The 24,577-nt window shown below is 39.6% G+C and overlaps 1 protein-coding gene across 12 annotated transcripts in view; it reads right to left on the reverse strand.

Annotated features, from left to right (window-relative positions):
- Positions 1-623: 623 nt before the first annotated feature.
- The window catches only part of LOC109042363 (uncharacterized), a 270,886-nt gene continuing 246,932 nt past the window's right edge, over positions 624-24,577 (reverse strand). For 11 of the 12 annotated variants that reach the window (XM_072300324.1, XM_072300329.1, XM_072300321.1 and 8 more), the window contains 2 exons: positions 8,706-8,940; positions 624-7,723 (listed from right to left, as the gene is read on the reverse strand). In XM_072300324.1, coding sequence (XP_072156425.1) covers positions 7,705-7,723; positions 8,706-8,940 — 254 coding nt within the window. In that variant the 3' untranslated portion in view covers positions 624-7,704. Of the gene's footprint in view, positions 7,724-8,705; positions 8,941-24,577 lie in introns of those variants that run through there. The other variant, XM_072300352.1, reaches the window with a different exon arrangement.

The raw sequence follows: 24,577 nt of genomic DNA on the forward strand, positions 1-24,577 counted from the left end.
AGCCACTTCACGGGTCAGAAAATACGTATCCGACTATTTGCACAGTTTGTGACACTTTCAAAGTGACTAGAAATTTTTTTGAGGTATACTACGTGTAGTTTATGACCCGTAGATACTATATTTATCAATTTTGACTTGAAAAAAACATGTCGTCCAATTTCATAAATATCGATTTTTGAGCGCTCCCGAGCGGATTGGGACCATAGTGCATGGTTGTCTCAGTGAGATCGAGTTTTCCCACGCACCCCTTGACCAATTTTCAAAAACTAGAACTTGTTTCAAAGCTTAGAGTATGCCTAGCACTTTTTTTTTCCTTCTACCGATTACGTCTTTTCGTTCGGAAGATTCAGAGTAGGGAACCTTACTGTTCGGACGACTTTGTATTATTTATGAATTGCCGATAGACAGTTGTCCTCCTGTGGTGTAGTGGTTGTAGTGCTTGCTCTATGATGGGGAGGTCCCGGGTTTGATTCCCGGCCAGGTGACCCGAGTTTGATGGTCTCAAACAAGGGTATCTGAAGCTGGCTTGATTAGGGACAGAGGGGGGGACTTAAGGGACGGTAAAGCGCAAGATTATCCCTCGTGGATAATTGAAGTGCACAAAAAAATAAAAGTAAAAAATGTTTAAAGGTTTGAAGTAAATTTCTTTCGGAGGTCTTTGTGCTTACAGAGGTCATTCAAAACAATCAGAAAATACGATGCTTTTAATTAAAAGTTTCTTTGGTAAATTTTAAATGAAAGATAGATTGGCCCGAAAAACTATTTCAGAAATATTTTTACTAAGTCGTTTAGTTTTGAGTTAATCAGTAAATGTAACAATGATTGCAGTGAAATGAATGTGTAAGTCTCAAATCTTACAGAAATTTTTCCAGAAAAATAAAGGTTTGCACAATAGTTTGGCTCAGGAAAGGTTTAAAAAGAATGGAATTAAAAAGTAGATACATTTCATTTGAGGGATCTGAAACTGGGAAACTAGGATTACTTCCTTGCGGAAAAAAATCTAGACGATACTAGGCAACTAATAAAACCAAACGATGATTAAAACAACGAAACAAAAGAGTAAAAAAAAAGTTCAGAAATACCATTCATTTAATCATTCTGATGATTTTTTAAGAGCCACTTGTCAAGTACATAAATTTTAACACGAAAGACTACACACCTGGAATAAACATGCCTATAAAAAGCAATACATTCGAGAGAATGCAGCCTGGCTGCAACAAAAAAACCACAGAGAAAAGCGTGGATCCTGGCAAGGACTACTTCATCAGCAGTAGCGATGCGTGCTAAGTGGATGTCGAACTGGACTCTTGATGCGCTCATACTAAAGCAGGATATTCAAATAGGATCAATAAAAACCAACCCAACTGTCTAGTTAATGGTGGTTTTGATGTTGTTATGGTTTAATAAACAGATAGCATTCATGAAATGACAATAATATAAAATAATAAATACGAAACATTGTAATGTCAAAGATTTATTTTAAAATACGTAATAAAAAATTTTGGTCCTGGATGGACTTGAGCCTTAAATTTTTTGCTCTCCGTACAGATGATGCAACTGTTCAGCCATATGTGCTCTATTTACAAAGGGCGACATTAGCAGAATTTCAGATTTTTGAGTTTTTGAGCACCTGTGCACTGATGATAAAAGCCCAGCTGATCAACTGACCATTTAACTACTCATTTTATATCCGTTCATTCAGCATGCTTATCCTGTTCCTCTCAAATGTCGCCCCTGCCTCTTCAAGGTATGTAGTCTTCCATGGTTTTCATCATTGACTATTGGTTAACTTAGGAAACTACATCTATGTTTAGAGGTACATCATAGGAGCAATTCCAAACCAGTACTGTGCGAGATTTTGAAGATATTTTCAAAGGGTAGATAGAATTATAATGTCTATCCATTTAGCTTTCTGAGAACCCTTCATATTGAAACTAAACGCTGTTTCTTGTTCTCACATATACATTTTGTTACATTTCCATACACTGATCCAAAAGAAGAAAAAAAGGAAAAGTGAATAGAAACAGAAAAAAAAATTGTTGGAAAGTTAAGAGGACTCAGAGTGTTTTTTATCCTTGAAAATAACCTCGTTTGTTTTCAATATAAGGACACCGAGTCAGACCTTCATACCAACTCCCATTGCTAATAATTTTCCTTAAACTAAAAGAGATAATTCACTGGAAACTTGAAGCAGAAAAACTTACCTTTAATTGCATAAAATATCTTTCAATCATATAAATATTAAAAAAAAAATAAAAATATTAAAGCTGTTTGATAGACATAGATACATTTCACCACTTAAATCTTCAAAAAATGTATACAAAAAGCTTTGCAAGCGAAAGAAACCATCTCATTTTGACATTGATTTTGTTAGGGCCAGAAAAATGAATGACTATGAATTGCAACACTATCAAAATGCCTCCACACCATATAATATCTGTAGCAGCGATATATGATTAGATTGAAGCTACACCTCCTGATGGTTAAAATATTTAAAACATGGAAGTAGATAGAAAAGGTAATGTTCCATGGTTGATGAGCGAAAAATATCGACGAGCTCTACAAACAAAAGAAAAAATACGACACCACCAATTATGCAGAAAACAAGTGAAATCTGAACATCATTAATCATAGTTAAAACAACAAAAAAGGTGATCAAAAATTAAACGGCTGATAAGATAAAATTTAAAAAAGCACTCTCACTAGAATACTAAAAATTATTTTGTTCTTACAAACAGCCCTGACAAAAATTCAGATTAGCGATAATGTTCATTTTTATAGATTCTGATATACCTACAAAAAGGAGGCTGGTGTCTGCAGCGGATTTTGATGAAAATTGGGAAAAATGTGGTCCTTAGGAAATTAAAACATGAGGCACTACAGCTCATACTTAGTGGCGGTGAGAAGGCCACAGTGAGTTTGAAAAAACTGTAAATTCTGATCGAGCGATAGGGTCATGCTCATACACCAAATGTTCACAATGAGCGGCCATGTTGTGATGGTGGTCAAGTGGATTGTAGCGCTACATTTCACGGGTCATTTGCCATGTTGGAAGGGCGTTCGATCCTGATTGGATTGAGAGTAATTTGTTGCGAGGGGCACAGGTTTGGTCTCTATGGACATTAGATTTACTCACATCCTCCTAATGTCTATCTAGTCATGTTCAATTACTTATCCGTTTTTCTGGTCTGTTTAGAGGAAAATTAACGTTTTATGACTGAATAAAAATTTTATAGAAAATTCCGATTGGTGAATCTTCCTCTGCTCATGGTTGGGTTTTCCTTAATTTTCGAGGAAAATGTCAAAATAAAGAGGCCTTGAATATGTGTTTGGTGTACAGCAAAGAATTAGAGCAAAAACCCCCTCAACTAAAAACAAACCAACAAACAAAATAAACATTGGCATGAAGAAAAATGCAAAGATGAAAAAGATTTTTTCTTCTTTTGTGTGAGGATTCTTTTCTCTGTAACTCTTAGCATTACGCCTAGTAGAACGTTCTGAGCCCCTTTTTTGAACTTTCAGGGGACACTTTTAGAAACAGGAGGAGACCATGTCATGAATAAAAGACAGTTGACAATAACAGATTATCATTAAAATGGGATTATTTAGGATTATAATACATTGATTTTCCTTACAAAAAGGCAGCAATAACTGACGAGTAACTAAACTTGACAGAATGGAAGTTGAAAATACAGAAAATAAATCTCATGTTTCTGAGGATCCGAACCTTGTCCTACGCTGCAAAAAGTTTGCAAAACATAACACTGTAATATACTTGCTGACTCCCACAACACGACTGTTTGTAGCAAATATGCATCTAGTTGGTAGAGTGACCCGTTAGCTAGCTTAAAATTTACAATTTTCGAAGATTCACAACAGCTTTCCTACAGCCCAGTGATGCGTGAAGTTGTACCACATCTTATAGTTTCCCAAGGATTACATTTTCCTATAAAAATTTCATCAAAATCAGACGCAAATTCTTGGAGTTTCCTCCTTGTTAGTAGCTGTAAAAAATGGCTCCCTCACAAGGGAACTTAAAAAATAACTGTTCTTCTGATGTAAATTTTCGATGCTGGAAGATAAAGCTACGATTTTAGATGAATTCAAAAGTAAACTTAAAAATGCATGAAGATACAAACTTCCAATTGTCTTGATTGATTTCCTAATGGACAGAGAAGTAAATAGGAAACGTCAACTTCCTCTTAGTGCTGTACAAAATTGAGTAAGAGAAGTTGGATGAAAATTCACCTCATATAATGAAGTTTTTATACACAAGAATAAAACAAAAAAAGATAATTCCTATTGTTTTTCTGATATTACTGTGTGAGCTTTTTTGTTGGGAATGTCCCGGCTCCAAGTGATTTCCTAAATGGAACCTAATGATCCTCCTGAACCAATTAATTTACAGGTTGTCCCAAAGTTCGATCCACCCCCTCTAAAATTTTACCTAATTTATATTTTGAAACGAGACTTTGGGCATGTTCATTCCTTTTTTCAAATGCCCCCCCTCCCTCTTGCGATAGGTACCTCAATCAAAAGAGGGGGAAAAAAATAGCGCCTACTGCAGTTCGCCATTTTGACTTTGGACAAAACAGCAGCTGGTCAAAGCTCGAAGTACAGCTAATTCAAATCTCCCAAGATTCGAGTGAAACTTGTTGGGTTTTCTGGCAAGAGAAAAGAGAAGTTGGCATTCGTTTTCGGCATTTCGGAAAAAATGAATTTTTTCGAAATGGTGGGTAAAAACATGGCGGTCAACAGGAAAACAACAAGTATCTAAATTGCTTACCCATGGATTTGCATTAAAGTTGGTATCAGGGGTTGTTTGGTACAAGAAACTCGAATCCGGCGTTGGTTTTTCAAAACGCCCTTTTAGGTGGCCACTGACGAAAAATGAGTAATTGGGCAATATATTAGCAGTTTCCCTTAAGACTAATACCGAATTCGGTTTTCTCGTGCCAGAGGACCCCCGCGTACCAAGTTTCACCCAAATTTTGGGAGATTTGGATTTGCCATTCCTCGAACTTTGACCGGCCGCCGTTTTGTCAGAAGTCAAAATGGGGAACTGCAGTTTGCGCGAATTTTTTTAAATTATTTTTTGATTGAACCGTCGCAAAAGGGGGGGGGGAATTTGAAAAAAGGGAGTCAGAGTCCGGAGCTCCCTCTGGGGGTCCCCGAAAATTTCGGTGGGCTGGAAAAGTAGCTAACATTGATTCATGAACATGCCCAATGTTTCGTTACAAAATATGCATTGGGTAAAATTTTAGAGGGGGTGGACCGGACTTTTCCAGCACCGTGTATGTGAAATGTTCACTTTCGACCAAGCAGACCGACATCTTCCACCTAGATCATTACAGGCAAGACAGTGAGTCACAGTTTTATTTTTAGGGTGAATATGTAGGGCAGAAATACATTGTTTATGCACAGAAAATTGACTGACAAAATCTTTTAGAGCTGCTCACTCAAGAGCTCTTTTGTGCTGCTCTTTCCAAGCTGCTGGTTTGTTTGTTTTTTTTTAAAAAAAAAACAATTACTGTGTGCTGAGTGATTGGTATGAATCTGCGGACAGATGCACAGGACATCGTCTAGATCAAAATACTAAAAAAAAATCCCTTTAATCCATCATACTTACTTTTTCAGCACAAGTTCAGAGAATGCAAGTATTAGGAGGGGCATAGGCTATGGAGTGTGCCTAAATTTTTGTCCAACTACTATTCCCAGACAGAATTCAAGGGTGGTTGGTTTTTTATGTTCTATTTTTCCCTCGAGGAGAAATCAATTGACTGATTGAGAAAAAATTAACTTGCCTATTTGAATGTGCTTTTGAGCCTACTTGTGAACAATATAGGAATCTGAGCTTCCTTCTAAATTGTTCAAAAGTGACTGCAAAAAAACGGTTACTTCAACAACTTATAAACTAGAGCAAATATTTAAAAACTCAAAATATTTCACCAAAAGCCAGAATGTTTTGTCTTTGTTTTTTAAGTTAAAGTTACGAGTGTAAATAGAACTTTGTACGGAAAAACATCTTACCCACTACAAAAACAGAAAACGCTATGTAATTTCAACCATAACTGGAAGTTATACAATATAAACACAACTTCAATTCAATTTAATATTGGTAAATTGACCATCCTTTATGTGATAACTTTTAATCATGTTAAAGATACTTGCATTCACTGTATTAAAGATGCAATAATTGGACATATTTGTACTAAAAGGAACTTTTGTACTAAAAGGAGCTATAGGCATAAGATTTGCGAGCTACAGAGTTTCTTTTAGGATAAATACATCCGATTCACTATGAAAAAAAAAAAATGTAGGTCTGTCCTTCAAAAATTAGAATTTCTCGATTTTTTCTTAATTAAATATCCCATTGGAGGAATTTAAATATACTTTGGATGGGGAAATTTACATGCTAATTAAAATTCTTCATTAAAAGATAATACATGAAGTTTAATTTGCGAACGTTTTTGGCGGCTTTCACTTTGAATGCAGATTGCACTTTTAATGCAGAATAAAATAAAAGTTGGAATATTTTTATTTATTTCTTTATTTTTGTTTATTTTATTTATTAATGTTTTGGGGCTGATTCCTTATGTTTTTTCCTGTTCTTCTCATTTTGTATTTTCTATTAGTTTTGGTTTTCCTTTCTGAATGTCTTTTAACTTTTTGGGTTGGTTTAATTTTAATAGGAAGTCATTTTCTCACAGACACTCTGCTTACTACCGCCACGCTGCCGTTGTTGACATGACGATTTCTCGTTTGAGGTTAAGTAAGTTCTTTGTGAATGTTTCGTATCCTATAGGTATAAATCTATATCGTATTCTGATTGAAAAGCTTAGAGAATTAAGAACCATGGGTATGAATCTCAAACAAATTACAACATAATCTCCAATTAACCAACAAAAACACACCGCCAACGCGACGCCGCCGTGTATTCTTCCACTACGCATTCCGCCGCCATATTGATCGTGACGGGTACATTCGAAACCTACGAGCGCGCGGTTCTAACGCCGTTTTGGGCCACCCTAATTTTTGGCACTTTCAAATAAAGTTTTCTTCCGTTTGCAGTCATAAAAAAAAATTTAGGAAAAAAACTGTAAGCTTCGGTCACTTACTACTTTTGAATGACACAATAAAAAAAAATGACTTGACTGACTCATTGCCAAAATCACAGACCTACTATTATTGTGGCGGTGTCATTTGTATTTTTGCAGTACAAATTGCTCCCAATATTGGAAATAAAAATAATTTTTAGTCAGGCAAACTATAGTGCTATGGACGCCTACCTCTACAGGTAACCTTTGTTACCTGCAGCTTCCTACCAAAATGAACTTGCCGATTTTTACCTATTTTGTAAAAAACTTACGCTTATTAGACACGGTAAAATTTTTTTTACACACAGCGGGCATAGCAATTACCACCATGTAACATTGGAAATCAGTGCAGGTCATTTATAGACGCATACATTTATACTTGTAGGAAGAATTGATAGACACAGAATTTTGAATGAAAACAAAGATAATAAAATAGATTTTTACAGCTTCTAGGGGAATTCTCAGGAAATATACAATGAAGGGAAATACAAATTAGGCGTGATAAAAAAATAACATGTAAATTATTCATAACAGGAGGAGGGATGAAATTAATACTATTATATTTAAAGCTGCACGAGTAAAAGGATCTTTGCTGGGAGAGAATGATCTACGATGATGCAATTGTTCTGAAAAAAAGAAGAGGAAAGATAAGCAGGAGTAATTAATGTTCAGACGACAATGTTTAATACACTGACTGCCACGCCTGCCAGTAGCATGGGATACTTTCAATTAGTCTACTTTGAAGTCCTTGCTTTCTGCCATGGGCTATTTGTGAGCTTTCATCTGAAGCAGAGGTTCAAAGGTAGAACACTGGCTTTTGTGTGATTAGTTACTACGATGGACCATTGAATTCATGGCAGTTTGTGTCTTAAACATCAAGCATAGTCTAACTGATTCACATTTATGAGGAGAATGTACATTAATTAGACAGGCAACAAATTATTAGGTGAAAAAGATACAAGTTTCAAGATCAAATTTCCTTTTTGAGTACATCACAGTGAATAAAAAAGCAGAGTTGCTTAGCTAACTGAACATAAAAGTATCTTTTAAGCACTGGTAGACTATTGTCAAGGATAACTCGAAAATATAGTTGCTTTGCAGCTACATTTAAGTATTTCAATTTGTCTCAGAAGTTTCATCCAACTAATTGGCGGGAATTATTGGTTTAACATTCTATCAAACTACCAAAATTGATCCATATAGTCTGCTTGAGCAACTATCCTGTGGATTGACCATGCTTATTAATGTCACTGATCAGTGATGGGTATAATTTCGTTGATCAGCTAATCACGAAACAGGACTAAAGGCTCACTCAGCAACAATGAGGACACGACTGGCTGAAAATTATCTCTTGCATGAACTTTTATGTATTTGCAGTTGTACCTGTTGACTTTTCCTGTAGAACATCAGAGTGTATTTCTTCCTTTTCAATTGATCCGAGCCATCTGCATTCTGAAAAGGCAGCTGATGAACTAACATGAGCGGAAATATGCATCAGGTGAAAAACTGCTCTCAAAATTGAGGAAGACATCATCATTGGGTAACTGCCTGTGTCAAAGAGCTAGGGGCCAAGTCAATTGAGAATAAACAAAGAATTACATTGGTTACCTGTGAATATCATCATCATTATTTGCATGACTTAAATGTTCATGCGTTAGATCAGAGGCCGTTTGCTCTGCATCAGATGAATCGTCAGCACCCTCATGGACTGCAACATCAGATCCACTTGAGCTGCCAAGTGTTTTGAGGCCACTCTTTTTTGTTGTGTTATTTTTGATGCTATGACCTTCACTATCAGAGTCACTGCTTACAGTCATCTGTCTCTGTTGAGTCCATCCAGACTCTGAAAGAGTGAGAAAAAAATAAATCCATCTCAACAATAAGTATATACACACATTTAAATTTCATCAAAACAATTTTTTTGGAACCAAAATCAATTTCGAGTTATTCTAAAACGAAAATATTTCTGTTCCAGTTCCAGGATTAAAGTAAAAAATGCGATAGAAACCCAATTTGGACAAAAAGGAACTCGGTTTAATGATCGTACTTTCAAATGATACAACCTGCTGCATTTTAGAGATTAGTTGCGTGAATTAAGCACCGTCAGGGCTATACAGGATGTCCTGGACCACCCATACCAGGCTTTTTTCTCAGTTTTTTTAGGTGGTAGGAAGACAGGGGCTGCGGGGATGAAAGGGGAATTGACCCCAAGGAACCAGAATTTCATTATCCCCCCCCCCCCCAACCTCCTTCGGGAGAAAGGGGGCTCGCGATCCTAAAAGTCGAGGTTCCTGACCGAATACAATTAAATTTTATCAGAATTGAAAAGTATGGAAAATTTCCTAAAAATTGGGCCATCTCAGGCCCAAAAATGAGCTCCTAGAGAGGGAGCAAAACAACTCCCCCTCCATAATTTCTCTTTGGTAGCAAGATTCTTCAGAAAAAGCTGCTTCATGATGTTATCGACCCCACGAAACCCGAATTTCCCAGTCCCGAAGCCCTCCTTGTTTCCCTTGGGGGGGGGGCAGGGGGGGGGGGGCTCAATTCTAAAAATTAGGGTTTTTTTCCAAATCGCAAGTTGATTGCATCCAAATTGAAGTGCACAACAGATTCAAACCTTAACTGACCCCAAAGAGTACAAATTGACCCACTCAAGCACAAAAGTAACTCCCTAAGGAGAGGACAGAGCCCCCTTCGAAAATTGCTCATTAGTCGCAATATTGACGTAAATGGAGAGGTTGCATGTGTGAGGGATTTACGATTTGACCATTGATTCTTATGTAGAAGTTCGCAAGAAACACGATGGTGCCACTGGTTTTCTCTGAAATCAACTCCCAAGCTCAAAAAAAGCTCTCAAAGTGAAGCTAAAATGGAGGGGATATCCCACCCTACCCTGAGAGTCCACTTCTACATCAAAATAAACTCTCCATGCAAAGATAGGGAGCAAATACATTAGCAGGGTTGCCACTTTATTTGGGGACTCCAAAACTGAAAACACGGCATCACTGCTAATCTATTTGCTCCCTATCTTTGCATGGAGAGTTTGTTTTGATGTAGAGGTGGACTCTCAGGGTAGGGTGGGATATCCCCTCCATTTTAGCTTCACTTTGAGAGCTTTTTTTGAGCTTGGGAGATAATTTCAGAGAAAACCAGTGGCACCATCGTGTTTCTCGCGATCTTCTACAAAAGAACCAATGGTCAAATCGCAAATCCCTCACACATGCAACATCTCCATTCTACAGGAAAAAGTGGCATACCAGCACGGTTCGTTTAAACCAATGTTAAATGAGAAACTCCGTTACCATCGATTGTCCTTCGGAACTGTAAAGTAGGATGTGAACACGATAATTTAAGCCCTAAACGAAAATATTCGGTTGAGCTTCTGGAAAATAAAATCGATTTGAAGGTTTGTAGCCCTGAATTGGCTGAAAATTGCTGATTTTGGGGCAGATATCCCATTAGCATAATGAGGCAATGTGGTTTTTGATGTTTCAGAGTCGGGAGAGGGTGCACAAAAATTTGTAAGCCACCCCTCCCCCAAAGAAACACTCAGGACTCCCTGCGCCCCCCCCCCCACCAATGCAAAAGCCCTACAAATGCGCTCAAATCGATGAGCATGCCTGTGGGCCCCACTCTGGGTTCCCTTTGGTACGAAAGGAGGATAGGATCCTAGAGAAAGAGAGGGTTTGGGGGAAGGGGACAGGAGCTCCCTAAAATATAAGCCTTTACATCTGTCCCCAATATTGCATACCCTCCCCGGCGGAGCAGCGTTTGCGCACGTAGGCTTATCTGATTTCACACAGTGGCTTAGGTGCGCGCATAGTATCTCTCTCACAATCCAAAAATACTACGTGTGAGAGACTTTCCCAACTTTCTAACCTTTCTTCTTTCTATGAAGCAGAAAATATTATAAAGCTTTATATGTACTGCCTTGGCTTTTACACTTGCTTGATATTATTCTGTGTATTTCTGCATATTTTTTCTTCAGTTATGCTTCTTATGTGCTTACTTGCTTTTGGTCCATACTTGTTTTGATGAATTCTTTGCTCTTGCATTTAATGCTTCATCATGAACATTTGAATACAGCAAAATCTATTCTTCTTTAAAAAGGCTACTTTTCCTTGATTATTTTAAATACTCCTTCAATAGTCTATCATAAAATATAAGAACGTCCTTGGAGAGGCCACATTTTAACCTTTAAGTACAGGAAATGTAACTCCGCCTGGAGGCGAGTCGTTTTTCTCTAGCTGGTCCCAAGCTCAGGAAAAGGAGGGTTGTGCGTAGGGCTAGCAACCCTACTATATCAAAACACCCAAGCTGCGAAAACATAGACGAAGCCTCGGTACCCAGACAACTTACGGATAAAGTGACCTAAAGAGAATGGATCACAGAAAAAAACCAAGGACATCATTTTAGCCACATGGAATGTAAGAAGCATGAGGAAAGTAGGAAAAATGATGGAAGTAGCCAAAGAAATGCAGACATGTGCCATTGACGTCATGGCTGTTTAAGAAATCAGATGGCGAGGAGAAGGAAGAATAGACAAGAGAGAATTCAGCATGATATACAATGGGACTGTTGGCGCCGATTTTCATCGTACTTTTTCGCTATATTTGTCGCTACAAGTCGGGCTTGCAGGATAGCAGGGGGAGAAAGCCCCGAGGCGGCTGATCGGCCAATCAGAGCTGATTAGAGATTGTCCCCTACTTTCCCAGCGAGCCATTTCAGACTTCAGCTCGCGACGCCTCACATACGCCGAGAACGTCGCCACGCGTCGTGATTTTTCGTCGCCTCAGCTGTATCTTCTCCTGCTGCTGCCTTTGGAAATCGCTGCTCTTGCCGCCGTTACCGTCGCTCGTATCGCTGCTTGCTTTCTCCATCGCTCTTGGTAAAACAAGCTTGCTTATTTAGTTTTTTCCTGCCTTAGTTATGATGGTATGAATAAGAGTGTGCATGTCGCCCAACCGCACCCTTGCCCTTTTATCAACGCTCCTTTTCCCTCATATGACCGCATTTTTGATCCCTTACGCCCCCGCTTGTGAGCTATTACCATGCTAGGCTAGATTTCTAGCATACGCGAGTGAGATGGCGCCAGGTTTCGCCCGTGACGTCGAGAGCATGCCGCTTCAGCGCCGCATGGCTGTACCAGACTGAGGACTTCGGTGAGTGCGTAGAGTGCTTATTTTTACCATATTCTCATAGTGCATTTTCTCTCTGTCATGCAGATTTATCCCCATTTTCTCTCTTTATGGACTGGCCGCTTTGAGTTCGACGGGTTCCATCCATGCGCTATCTATGATAGGCCGGAGCTCGTCGTTCCGAGGTTGCCAGATCGCTTCGCCCTACTCTTCTTTCCTCTGTCCTATTCCTTTCTCTTTTCTATTGTAGTCCAGGCGCCTGGTAAGTCTACCTGGAATTTTGGGTACACAGCGATTTTTTTGGCCTACTTTATGTTTTTTGGGTCGCTGAATCCGAATCTGAAGTTTCCGCACGCGTATCTGGTGAGCATTTTCCGCTATTTTGAAAAAATGGCCTAAAAAGGCCTTTTTTTGCGGTTTTTTTGATATAGCGGCTACGGATGAGGAAAAGTCCCGGATTTAGCTAATGTTTTGAATAGCTGACAAAATTTGGAAGAAAATAGTATACGAATATGCTAGGTTTGCTCAAAAATTGAGGAACCTCGGATCTCGGAACTTTGGAACGCTTCGGAACTTAGCTGACCGCGGCGAGCCGGATCACGCGTTAACGGGTGCGCCGCGAAAACGTGAATAGGCGCGATGTTCACGATGCTGTATCTTCCTCAATTTTTAAGCAAACCTAACATATGTATACACCATTTTCTTCCAAATTATGTCAGCTATTCAAAACATTAGCTAAATCCGGGACTTTTCCTCATCCGTAGCCGCTATATCAAAAAAACCGCAAAAAAAAGGCCTTTTTAGGCCATTTTTTCAAAATAGCGGAAAATACTCACCAGATACGCGTGCGGAAACTTCAGATTCGGATTCAGCGACCCAAAAAACATAAAGTAAGCCAAAAAAATCGCTGTGTACCCAAAATTCCAGGTAGCCTCATTTTTAGCTACCAGGCGCCTGGACTATTGCTCCCCTAGCTATTGGAGACCGCATCAGGAACAATTGAAAACACGGGACAATATGGCGCAGGATTCTGACTATCCAAAACAGCAAGAAATACTCTCCCAGAATATGAAAATATCAACCACAGAATAAGAATAAAAGGAAAATTTTGGAATAAGTATGACAATTGTTTCAGTATACGCTCCAACAAAAGAGAAAGAAGAAACAGAGGTGTGTACAAAAATAAGCCAGCACGACATGCTAATAGTCATGGGAGACTTTAACGGTAAGGTTGGAAAAGACGAAGATCAAAAGCAAGTAGCTGGTATTTACATGCTGCATGAGAAGAATAATGATAATGGAAACATGATGGTACCATTTGCAGCAGGAAACAAACTTTTTTTTCAGAAGCACAGCATTCGATCACGAAAGAATCCATCTTGGAGCCTGGAAGATCCTAGGAAGTGAAGATGTGAATCTAATCAATCACGTACTAGTGTCCTCAAGACATATGTCATCAGTAATTGATGTAAAGAGCTGCAGAGGACCTAACTGCGATTCGGACAATTTCCTTGTAAAAGTTAAAGTTAGAGAAAGAATCGCCAAAGCAGCGAAAGGGCCGAAACAAGAAACGAAGCGCTGGGCCACAGAAAACTTAAGCAAGAATAAGAATTGCAAAAGAAGTATGAAGATGATGTCTTGAATAGCAAGCTGACGCGAAAAACAGATGGAATAAAAGGAGGAATCAAACACCGGAAGAAATTTGGACAGTAACTGAGAAAGCAATTTTAGAAGCAGCAAAAGAAACAATTGGAGAAAAACAAAAAACCAGAAATGAAGAATGATTCCATGAAGAATGCATGAACATCATAGATTAAAAAAACGCTGCAAGAAAAAAGCCGCTGCAAAGAAACACAAGAGGGAATGCAGAAAGATATCATGAAGCAAGAAAAGAAGCTAATAAGTTTCATAGGAAACAGAAAAAAGAAGCAATGATCCAACAAATGGAAGAAATAGAAAAACTAAGCAAACAAAATGAGAGTAGAAAATTTTATGCTGCAATAAATAGAATGAGAAAAGGATTCCAACCGAAAACAAGCAGGTGCAGAAGTAAAGATGGTCAGTTACTGAGAGAAGATAAGAACATAATGGAGAGATGGGCAGAACATTTCTAAGAGTTGCTAAATGAAAAGGAAAGGATGATACAGAACGACAAAGAAACAACGGAAAAGAAGAAGACCACATAAATGAGGATGATTGGTCACAAACACCAAGTATGGAAGAAATTGCAGTTAGAATCAGAAGAATGAAAAATAACAAAGCTCTAGGCAAAGATGGAATTACAGCAGAACTCCTTAAAAATGGAGGACAAATGTTACGTAAAGAAATACTAGAATTAATAAAAGCAATATGGAAATTTGAAAAAATGCCATCAAAATGGAAAATCGGAACAATTTGTCCAATATACAAAAAAGGGGACTAATTAGAATGCAAAAATTACAGAAGCATCATATATATAGAATATGGCAGTGTTTGGCCATAAAATCACCATTTTGGGAGTGTATGGAGTCAACAATGATTCTACTGTCGCAGTGAAGGACCAATTTTTTGAAGAATTGAACGAGGAGATCGGCAAGATTGGATCCAGGAGGGAAATCATTGTGTTGGGAGATCTCAATGGTAGAATAGGACGTCAAATTAAAAGTAAGATCGTCGGCCCTTTCGGAGAGGCGGCACTAAATGATAACGGAGCCCGTATCATTGACGTATGTGAGCAAAGGGACATGAATGTGTAATGTCATTTTCTTCATCTATTTTTCAGTGGCCTCACTCCAGACGAGCATCTGCACTCAGATTTTTTTCCAAGTATTCTGGAATTTCCAAGCGGCTAATATTCTATGATCTGATTGCCCATCCTGTATCTGAGTATCTGTATTGGTATAGAGAGTTGGCAGCAAAATCAAATCACCTCAAAATTCATCATTTAGTGCTTCAAACAACATTGATATCAAGGAAGATTTAGTGTAGGCAACTTAAATAATCATAAACAGTGACTTTCAAAGTTTGATTTGTCCAGATATTAATTTTTTCAAACGAAGAAGAAAAGTGTACTTAAGTTCAGTGTTGGAAATGCCTAAATATCTGAATCAGTAGGTAAAACCAAACTGTTCTGAATTTAAGTTTTAAAGAAGAACTTTATATTTGGTGAATCTTTTTTTATATAATTTCTTAACGCATACTCTTTCAACACAGAAGGACTTTGATAAACTGTAGAAAGCAGTTTCTTTTGATTCTCATCATGAAACATCATCTCAGCAAGTTTGATGCCCTCTCAAGTGAGTTACATATTTGTGCTGTATATTACCTGAAAATTTTGATTTTATGTAGTTCAAAGCCTTGAATATTTTCTGTCATACCTACTTTTTAGTGATCTAGCTGTATTTGTCGGCATCATTTAAGTGGATCTGAATGTCAAGATTTATCATTATAACTTATTAAGCTTAAATTAAAGACATTGTGTACCTCCATCCCCCCAAAACTGAGGGTCTCGCAGTAAAAATCTCACGATACTTTACACCAGTGACTAATGAAGAGTTACTGGAGTAAGCGTTATTCGGACTAGATGTTGCGCATCAATCAATACCTTGGTATACATTTTCTACATCAAACTTCATTCATCTTTGCAGGGTTCTCTATGGCAAACATGCTCCCTTTGTGCTACCAGCTACATGTGTCTTTCAGTGTCATTGATTATCCTAGGATGACCAATGACATGTGTCATCCATAATCGTAGGATGACCAATGACATGCGCCGTTTAATGTCATTTATCATCCTAGAATTCGTAACGACATGTTTTAGGATTTTCAATGACATGCATCCTTCGATGTCAGAATTTTCAACAATATATGGAGTTGAATGTCTTTCAATGTCTTTGTGAGGAATGAAGGATATATCCTTGGAACGACATCTGATGATAAAGTGGCAAAAGTTATATTTTCCTTGAGAAAGTGGTGAAGATTCATTGTCAGCTTCGATGAGATTTGATAGAAAGTATTTGCAGCATCCTATTCTGGACATATGTTGAGGCTCCATCAAATACGGCTAAAGTCATTAATACTGTTCTTTCGTCCGCTTTCCAATTTTATCGATAATAATTCTTACGTCTACTTAATAATGCCGATTCCGAGAGGAGACTCTTATCAACAGGGTTGTAGAAGAATAATAAGTTATCAAAACCAATGTTTTAAGATATGGCTAGTCTCCAGAATTTCTTATTTTCATACAAATTATGCTTATTACTTGTGCAATGTGTTCCATAAATCAACTTTTTTAATTAATGAAAAAACTGAACTAGGTAATAAAATTTTCTCTTAAATCTCTAGTTTGCCCTAGAGAAAAGATCATCTTGTACATCATCAATGTACATCTTAAATTTAGAAACGAGTCTATTTGGAATGATATAATGGTAATAAAATATCTTTGTTGGTATACATCTGAGTTTTTTTCTTTTCTTCTTTTTTTCTTGACTTTAAATGTTCTCCTTTGTTACATTGTTGAGAATAAATCTAGTTAGCCATCTGAAGGTGCTCAATGGGTTCTACCAACACAAGGATATCCATAAATTTACTTGGGTTCAGTCTACTCGCGGATTGAAATCAATCATTGATTATGTGGTTGTTAGACAAGACATGGGAATGAAGATTCAGCAAGTTAGAGTGTAGAGAGGTCTTTCCTGCGGCAGTGATCATTATTTCCTCGGGGCGAAAATAGCTTTCCCAGTGAAAGGGAGCCAGGAGACCAGGCAAGCACAGGAACAGGTTCACCAACAAAAAGATCGTGTCAAGCTTGTAAACTATGATATTGACAGCTTGCAGCATCCAAGTGTAAGGGCTTTATATGGAAAGCGCTTGGATGAGAAGTTGGGCGAATCAAGGGACGGTGATACCGAACAGCAGTATCAGTTCCTGAAGGATTGCATTCACTCGGCAGCAATGGAGGCTCTTGGTGTCGCTGATGATAGGAAAGTTAGCGAAAAACCTTACTGGTGGGACGAAGAAATTGAGAAGGAGATTCAGGAGAAACGGAAAAAATATCATCAGTTCCTTTCCTCTAAAAAAACAGAAGACAAAGAGGCGTATAAAAAAGCTCAGACGCAGGTACGAAGGCTCATAACCAAGAAAAAGAACGAATCTTGGGAGAGGAGCTGTAACAAAATAGACACGTACATAGGAAGAAGGAAAAGCACTGAGAGCTGGAAGTTAATGAAAGGGCTGCGAAGGGACATGAAGCGGGACTTAATATCTCCGATATCCATTGATAAACTGGAGGGTTATTTTAAAAATTTACTGACAGAAAGGCGACCTGAATTTCAAGATGGAGGTGTAAGCTTGGAGTATACTAACGATAATCATAACTTGGAGATCCATGTGGAGGACGTGGTAAAGGCCGTACGAGAGCTGAAGAACGATAAAGCTCCGGGTCCGGGAAATATTCCTGCTGAGTTGATCAAGTGTGGAACCTGCAAGCTGTTTGAACGGTTGAGATACCTGATGCAAGATTGCTTGGACGGTGGAAAGGTACCGACAGAATGGAAAGAGTCTTGGGTGTCACCTATATACAAGAAGAAGGGTAGAAAAGATGAGTGTGATAACTATAGAGGACTGTCCGTTGCAGGTACCCTAAGCAAAGTGTATGGAAAAATCCTGAAAGAAAAAATCGAAGAGGAGTGGAAAGAACATGAAGCAGAAGAGCAAGCATGTTTCAGAGCCGGTCGGTCAACGATTGATCACTTATTTACTGTCATCCACGTCATCGAGAAAAAGAAGGGAGTTGGCCAGGAATTACATCTAGTGTTTGTGGATCTCCAGAAAGCTTACGATAGTGTGCCATTGATGAAACTTTGGGAAGCCTTGAACAAAAGGGGTTTTAGTGGGGGACTAATTAGTGCTATTAAGGAATTTTATAGTGGGGCTTTTTCTAGGGTTAAATCGCATGGGGAGTTATCGTTGGGGTTTTTAATTACTAAAGGACTGAAACAAGGGTGTTGTTTGTCGCCAACCTTATTTAAAGTGTACCTGGAAGAAGTTTTAGAGGAATGGAAAAGATGCTGTTCGGGAATGGGCGTCCCGCTACGTGAAGATGGCACCCTTTATACTCTGTGCTTTGCTGATGATCAGGTGGTAATAGCTCGGGACGAAGAAGATGCGAATTACATGACGCGGAAGCTAGTGGAAGTATACCGGAAGTGGGGAATGGAAGTAAATGTGGTTAAGACGCAGAAGTTGGTTATCGGTGGTGATCAGCAAAGCATTGAACTGGAGGATGGTCGGAAAATTCAGGACTGTGAAGAGTATAAATATCTAGGAGTTTGGTTAACTAAGGACGGAAATTTGGATCGGGCTATTAAAGATCGGAATGTGCAAGGCAGGAAAGCTTTCGCGATGCTAAATGGGGTTCTCTGGGACCAGAGTATCTCCAAGGAGACCAAACGAAAAATTTACAACGTCATCGTGAAGAGTATCGTAACTTACGGGAGTGAGGTCTGGCAACTCAAGAAAAGAACTGAAGACATGCTTAGGGCAACTGAGATGGACTTTTGGCGGAGGTCTGCTGGTATCTCAAGAAGAGAGCGTATCCGCAATGTAAAAGTACGCGAGATCATGGGTGTGGAGAAGGACATCGTGCACGATATCAGGTCCAAGCAGTTGGTCTGGTATGGACATGTGCGAAGGATGGCAGACGACCGGTTGCCCAAGCAGGTCTTCGATTGGGTTCCTCCCGGAAGGCGACGGCGTGGACGTCCTGTGAAAGGTTGGCGACAAGGGGTGGAGGAGGAGATCAGAAGGTGCCAATTGCCTGATGATCTCTGGGAGGATAGGGGGCAATGGCGATTGGGCGTCGCAGAGCGCGAGGCGGCGCTATAAAAGCGACTTTATGTATGTATCACACTCTCAAGCACGGGATGTAAAATAATGTCATCAATTTTAAAGGAAAGACTGAAGAAGGTAGTAGAAAAGGAGATAGGTGAATACCAATGCGGTTTTCAACCAGGAAGAGGCACAGAGCTGATCAATCATTTGTGATTAGACAGACCATGGAAAAATGTCATGAGTATGGAATCGATTTACACATGCTCTTTGTAGACTTTAAAGAAGCATTTGACAGTGTCAATAGAAAGGCACTAATAAAGGCCCTAGATGAAATGAAAGTACCAAGAAAGCGTACCAAACTTATAACAATAACCATGAGAAGCACCAAAAACAAGGTTAAAATAGGAAATAAAGTGAGCAATGTATTCGACTTTAACTAAGGCAAGGAGCAAGGGGATGGATTGTCAAGTACATTATTTACAATAGCACTACACATGACAGTTAAACATGTTGACCAAAGAAGGACAATATTCACAAAATCTAGTCAAACGTGTGCTTATGCAGATGACATTGCCCTAATTGCGAGAACTGAAGAAAAACTGATAGAGATCTATAAGTAATTGGAAAGAAGAGCATGAAATTTAGGACTAGTGGTAAATGTAATTAAAACCTAGTACATGGTATTGTCATCCTCAGAGTCAAGAAGAAAACGGCAAAACTTAATAATAAATGGCAAAGAATTTGAAGGAGTCAAAAAATTCAAGTATCTAGGAAACCTGATCGATAATGCAGCCAGAACAACTACGTCAATTAAAGATAGAATACAAACAGGTAATGCAACATATTACGCCAATTTGAAGCTAACTAAAAGCAGATTGATATCTCGGAAGACCAAGTTACAAATATATAAGACCCTTATTAGACCAATCGTTACATATGGCGGAGAAATGTGGACTACGACAAAGAATGATAGGAGCATGTTCGAGCCCACTGTGGCTCTCCCCTGTTCCACCGTCCACGCCCCAACCGCGCGCTTTCTCCGCCCCCGCGCAGGGAACCGACTGTGCGCCGACGAGAGGGATCCCTCCAGCTTTTCATCCCTGACCACCAGAGTTCGGGGTCTCATTTACATGCCCGTTCCCTTGTTTTTTCTATGTTTTGAAAAGATAGGGGTTCGGCCTGCTCTCTGGTCCAAGTCAGACGCTCTCGACTTTGCCCTCGTCGCGCCCTAGTCGGAGCTCTCAATCCCATCCTTTCCATCCCGTGCACGCACGTTTACTGCTGCACACGCCCTTGCTCGCACGTCTACTGCAGCTTCCTATCCTTGTGCTCGCACGTGTACTGCAGCACCCTGTCCTTGTGCTCGCACGTATACTGCAGCGCACCTCCTCCTATATGCACGCACGACTAATGCTGCGCCTCCATCCTTCACCTGTCCCTTAACGTCTTTCCCCCGGACATAATTATTCAAGTGTTATAGCCCTATGTATGTATGTATTGGTCGTGTATTTTTCCTATGTAACGTGTACATATATTGTTGAGAGATAAAGATTAGAACTTTAAGATTAAGATCTCCTGCTGATGATCCATGTCGTGGGCTCGTAGCGGCATATCGACTTTCTGAAGGAATCTTACATATCTTGGTTCTAGTCACGGCTCCTATTTCTCAGCTGGTCCCTCGTGCTCCCGCCCAGAGCATGCTGCAAAGATTTGAGAGAAAAATCATAAGAAGGATTTTTGGAGCCAAGAAAATGGAGAATGGAAAATTCTAAACAACAGCGAAATCGACAAGATACCAGAACAGGAAGTTATAGTTCGATTCATGAAATTGCAAAGAATTCAATGGCTAAGACATGTTAGCAGGATGAAAGAGGAAAGAATGCTGAAGAGAATCATGAAAGCCAAAGTTCTATCGAAGAAAAAGAGAGGAAGGACAGGGCTAAGATGGCAAGATGAGGTAGAGAAAGATCTTAGAGCCATAAAAGGGATAGGATGGAAAGGAAAGACCATGGACAGAGTAGGATGGAGACGCGTAGTCTCGGAGGCCAAAGCCCACCCTGGGCTGTAGCGCCATTAGTAATATAATAATAGTACAGAAAATGTTAAAACAGAAGCAAAGATAAGAAAGAGTGTACCAGGAAGAGGAAAGGTCAGCAAACCAGAAAAGGTCAGGTGGGAAAGAGAGCTTACACATAGTATTTTTGGATTCTGAAATACTATGCACGCACTCACTCCACTGAGCAAAATCAGATAAGCCATCGCGCACAACCGCGGGTTCGTCGGGCAGGGTATGCAATATTAGGGACAGATCAGGGCTTATATTTGAGAGGGGCTCCTGTCCCCTTCCCCCAAACCATCTTTGCCCCTACCCTCCTTTCTATAACAAAGCAGACCCAGACGCATGCTCAATGCTCATCGAATCGAGCGCACTTGCACCCATTATCTATTGGTTTTGGAGCAGATATCCCATTAGCAAAATGAGGAAATGTGGTTTTTGATATTTCAAAGTCGCGGGAGGGTGCGAAGAAGTTTGTAAGCCTCACCCTCCCACCCCCACACAAAAAGAGCCTTGCAAATGCGCTCCAATCGATGTGCATGCCTCCAGGTAGGGTATGCAATATGGGGACACATAAGGGCTTATACTTTAGGGAAGTCCTGTCCCCTTCCCCCAAACCCCCCTTTCCCTTGCCCTCCTTTCTATACCAAAGCGGACCTAGAGTGCAACCCGCAGGCATGCTCATCAATTCGAGCACAATTGCAGGGCTTTTATATTGGTGGGAGGGGGGCAGGGAGTCCTGAGTGTTTCTTTGGGGGAAGGGGGGCTTAAAAACTTCTTCGCACCCTCCTGCGACTTTGAAATATAAAAAACCACATTGCCCTATTATGCTAATGGAATATCTGTTCAAAAATCAGCGATTTTCAGCCAATTCAGGGCTAAAAATCTTCAGATCGATTTTATTTTCCAATAGCTCTACCGAATTTCGTCAAGGGCTTAAATTAACATGGTCACATCCTACTTTAAGGTTCCAGAGGAAAATTGGTGGCAACGGGTTCTTTCATTTTACTTTGGTTCAAACGAACAGACACCAAGGGAAGTCAAGGGAGCTCAGAGACCATGGAATTCGGGTTTCTTGGTGTCAATTACCTAGGCTACCACCTTCATCCGGAGAATTTATGTTAATTTTGCGACCATAGAGTAATTTTTTAAGGGGGCACTGCCCCCTTTTTAGGAAGTTACTTTTGTTCTTGGGTGGATCAATTTCAGCTCTTAGGGGTGAATTAAGGTTTAAATTAGTTGTGTTCTTCAATTCGGATGCAACCAATTTGCGATTCGGAAAATAGCCCCCATTTTTAAAATGGAGCTCTCATTTACCCCCAGGGGCAACAAGGGGTGCTTCGGAACCATAAAAGTCGGATTTTTTGGGATCGATTACCTGGAATACCATAATTTTAAGGGGTCAGTTTAAAGTGAAATTTTGTACTTTTCAATTTAGCTGCAATTAAATCGGAATTAATTGGGTCGGGAACCACAACATTTTGGATCACGACCCCTTTACCCCCAAGGGCCAAGGCACCATAAAAACAGATTGATCCTTTCTAAAGGAAGGTTGAGAAAGAAATCGTGCACGACGTCATGTCCAGGCAGTTATGCTGGTATGGACATGTGCAAAGAATGTCGGAGGAAAGGTTGCCCAAACAAGTTTTGGATTGGGTACCACCTGGGAAGAGGCGACGGGGACGTCCCGTAAAGGGTTGGCGGCAGGGCGTTGACGAAGAGATGTTGCAGTGTCAGTTGCCCAATAACCTCTGGGAAGACAGGCATATGTGGCGTTTGGGTGTCGTAGAACGCCAGAGTGCGTTATAAAGCGACTTTATATGTATATATAGATGCACCGAACTTGAACCGTAGGAAATAGATTCAAAGGTTTATTCCTCTACAATGATGAGGACCAAGTTTGAGGATTTTTTGCAACGTTAAATATCCTTTCTAAAGACTCCAGAGGTAACTGAACACTATTAAAGTGAATAGGTCCAGATGAGGAGCTCTGCAGAAGAGGAACCCATAGGTCTACGGAATTCTATTGAACTTCCATAGTTTTTTTATTATGAAAAGTCTTCAGATCTGGTAGAGGTCTGCTCAACACATCTTTAAAAAAACACTGTATCTCGGTCCATTATTGACAATATGTACTGGTGGGCAATTACTTTGGTTGCGGACGTTACATTCAACTGTTGTGTGACGTTACGTACCTTAAACTGTCCAACAGCTGGTTTGTTAGGCACAAAAAGTTTAAAATTGTTGACTTAGTAAAGTACCTTACTCTCTATCTCGCTGCAAATTTTTGTTGAAAAAAATTATATACAATTCAAGATACAGGTCAAAGAGGACCGTTGCGGACGTTATGGAAAAGGCCTCTCACTTTGACTTTAATTATTATAGAAACTTTATTTTACTTCATCTAAATTCTGATTGGCCCTGGTAACATCTCATTAAGTCTATTTTTCAATCAGGTGTCTATTTCAAAGAAAGTTTATATCATTTTGTTGAGATATTGCCATTTTTATGGCGTTGCGGACGTTACAACAATTTGCTGCAGAAGATGTAGTAGAATTTATGCAGTACGCACCATAATAACGCTGTTATAGCAAGAGCCCCAGAACAGGCGCATTAACCGTACCATTCAACGCGAAAAGAGCTTAAAAATAAGTGCAGTTAATAAGTAAATTGCATTTAAATGCGTATCATAAGGGCAAATTTATCAAACATTATTTAGGAAAACAATAAGGGACGTTCTATCGAGATTAAATTTAAAATTGAATACTTTTTACATATGAAAATGAAGTGAAACATAATAGGGCTGCTATTCTGTACCTGGATTCATAATAGGAGCCTATCAAGCAAGTTAAATGCTAGATTACTTCTTCCTTGAGCCATGTGATGTCCTCTACGTTGCGGACTGCTGACATTACTCTTTTTCAACTTCATATAACATGATAACTGAAGTATCTAAATACGCTTTGATACTACTGGAGTACCAATAAAGAACATTTTTTATCGTTTACCAAACACCCAGTTAGCAAGATTGAGCTCCGTCATTTGGATCCATTAGCCCGTACAGGAGCTCGCTCCAATACTCGCGTTATCCACAAAATGTAGCAGTAGATTGAAGATGGCATTGCTAAGCGCGCTCCTTACAGTCTCCGTCCACAGTCTCTAGCGGCAGATTGGAGGCTGAGTTGTGATAAGCGCGCTTCTCACGGTGTTCATCCACCGTCTCTAGCGGTTGAACGAAAATGAGTCGGGAACGAGTCCAGGCGAGCGCATCTAGCCGCGTGTGTAGTGCGTTTGGAGTTGCGGAGAAATGCAGGAGTCTTAATGCGCGCGCCGCGCGTCCTTCAACAGGCAAGTTGTTGTTAGTTGTGATTCAGGAATTCAGGATTCAGTTGTTGTTGTTATTTTATTTAAGTCGTGAGCGCTCATGGAATTGATTGTAAAGTCCACTTGTTAAAGTAAGTATTTTCCCCATGTTT

This window comes from Bemisia tabaci, chromosome 1 (genome assembly GCF_918797505.1).
Source record: "Bemisia tabaci chromosome 1, PGI_BMITA_v3".
NCBI classification, from domain to species: Eukaryota; Metazoa; Arthropoda; class Insecta; order Hemiptera; family Aleyrodidae; genus Bemisia; species Bemisia tabaci.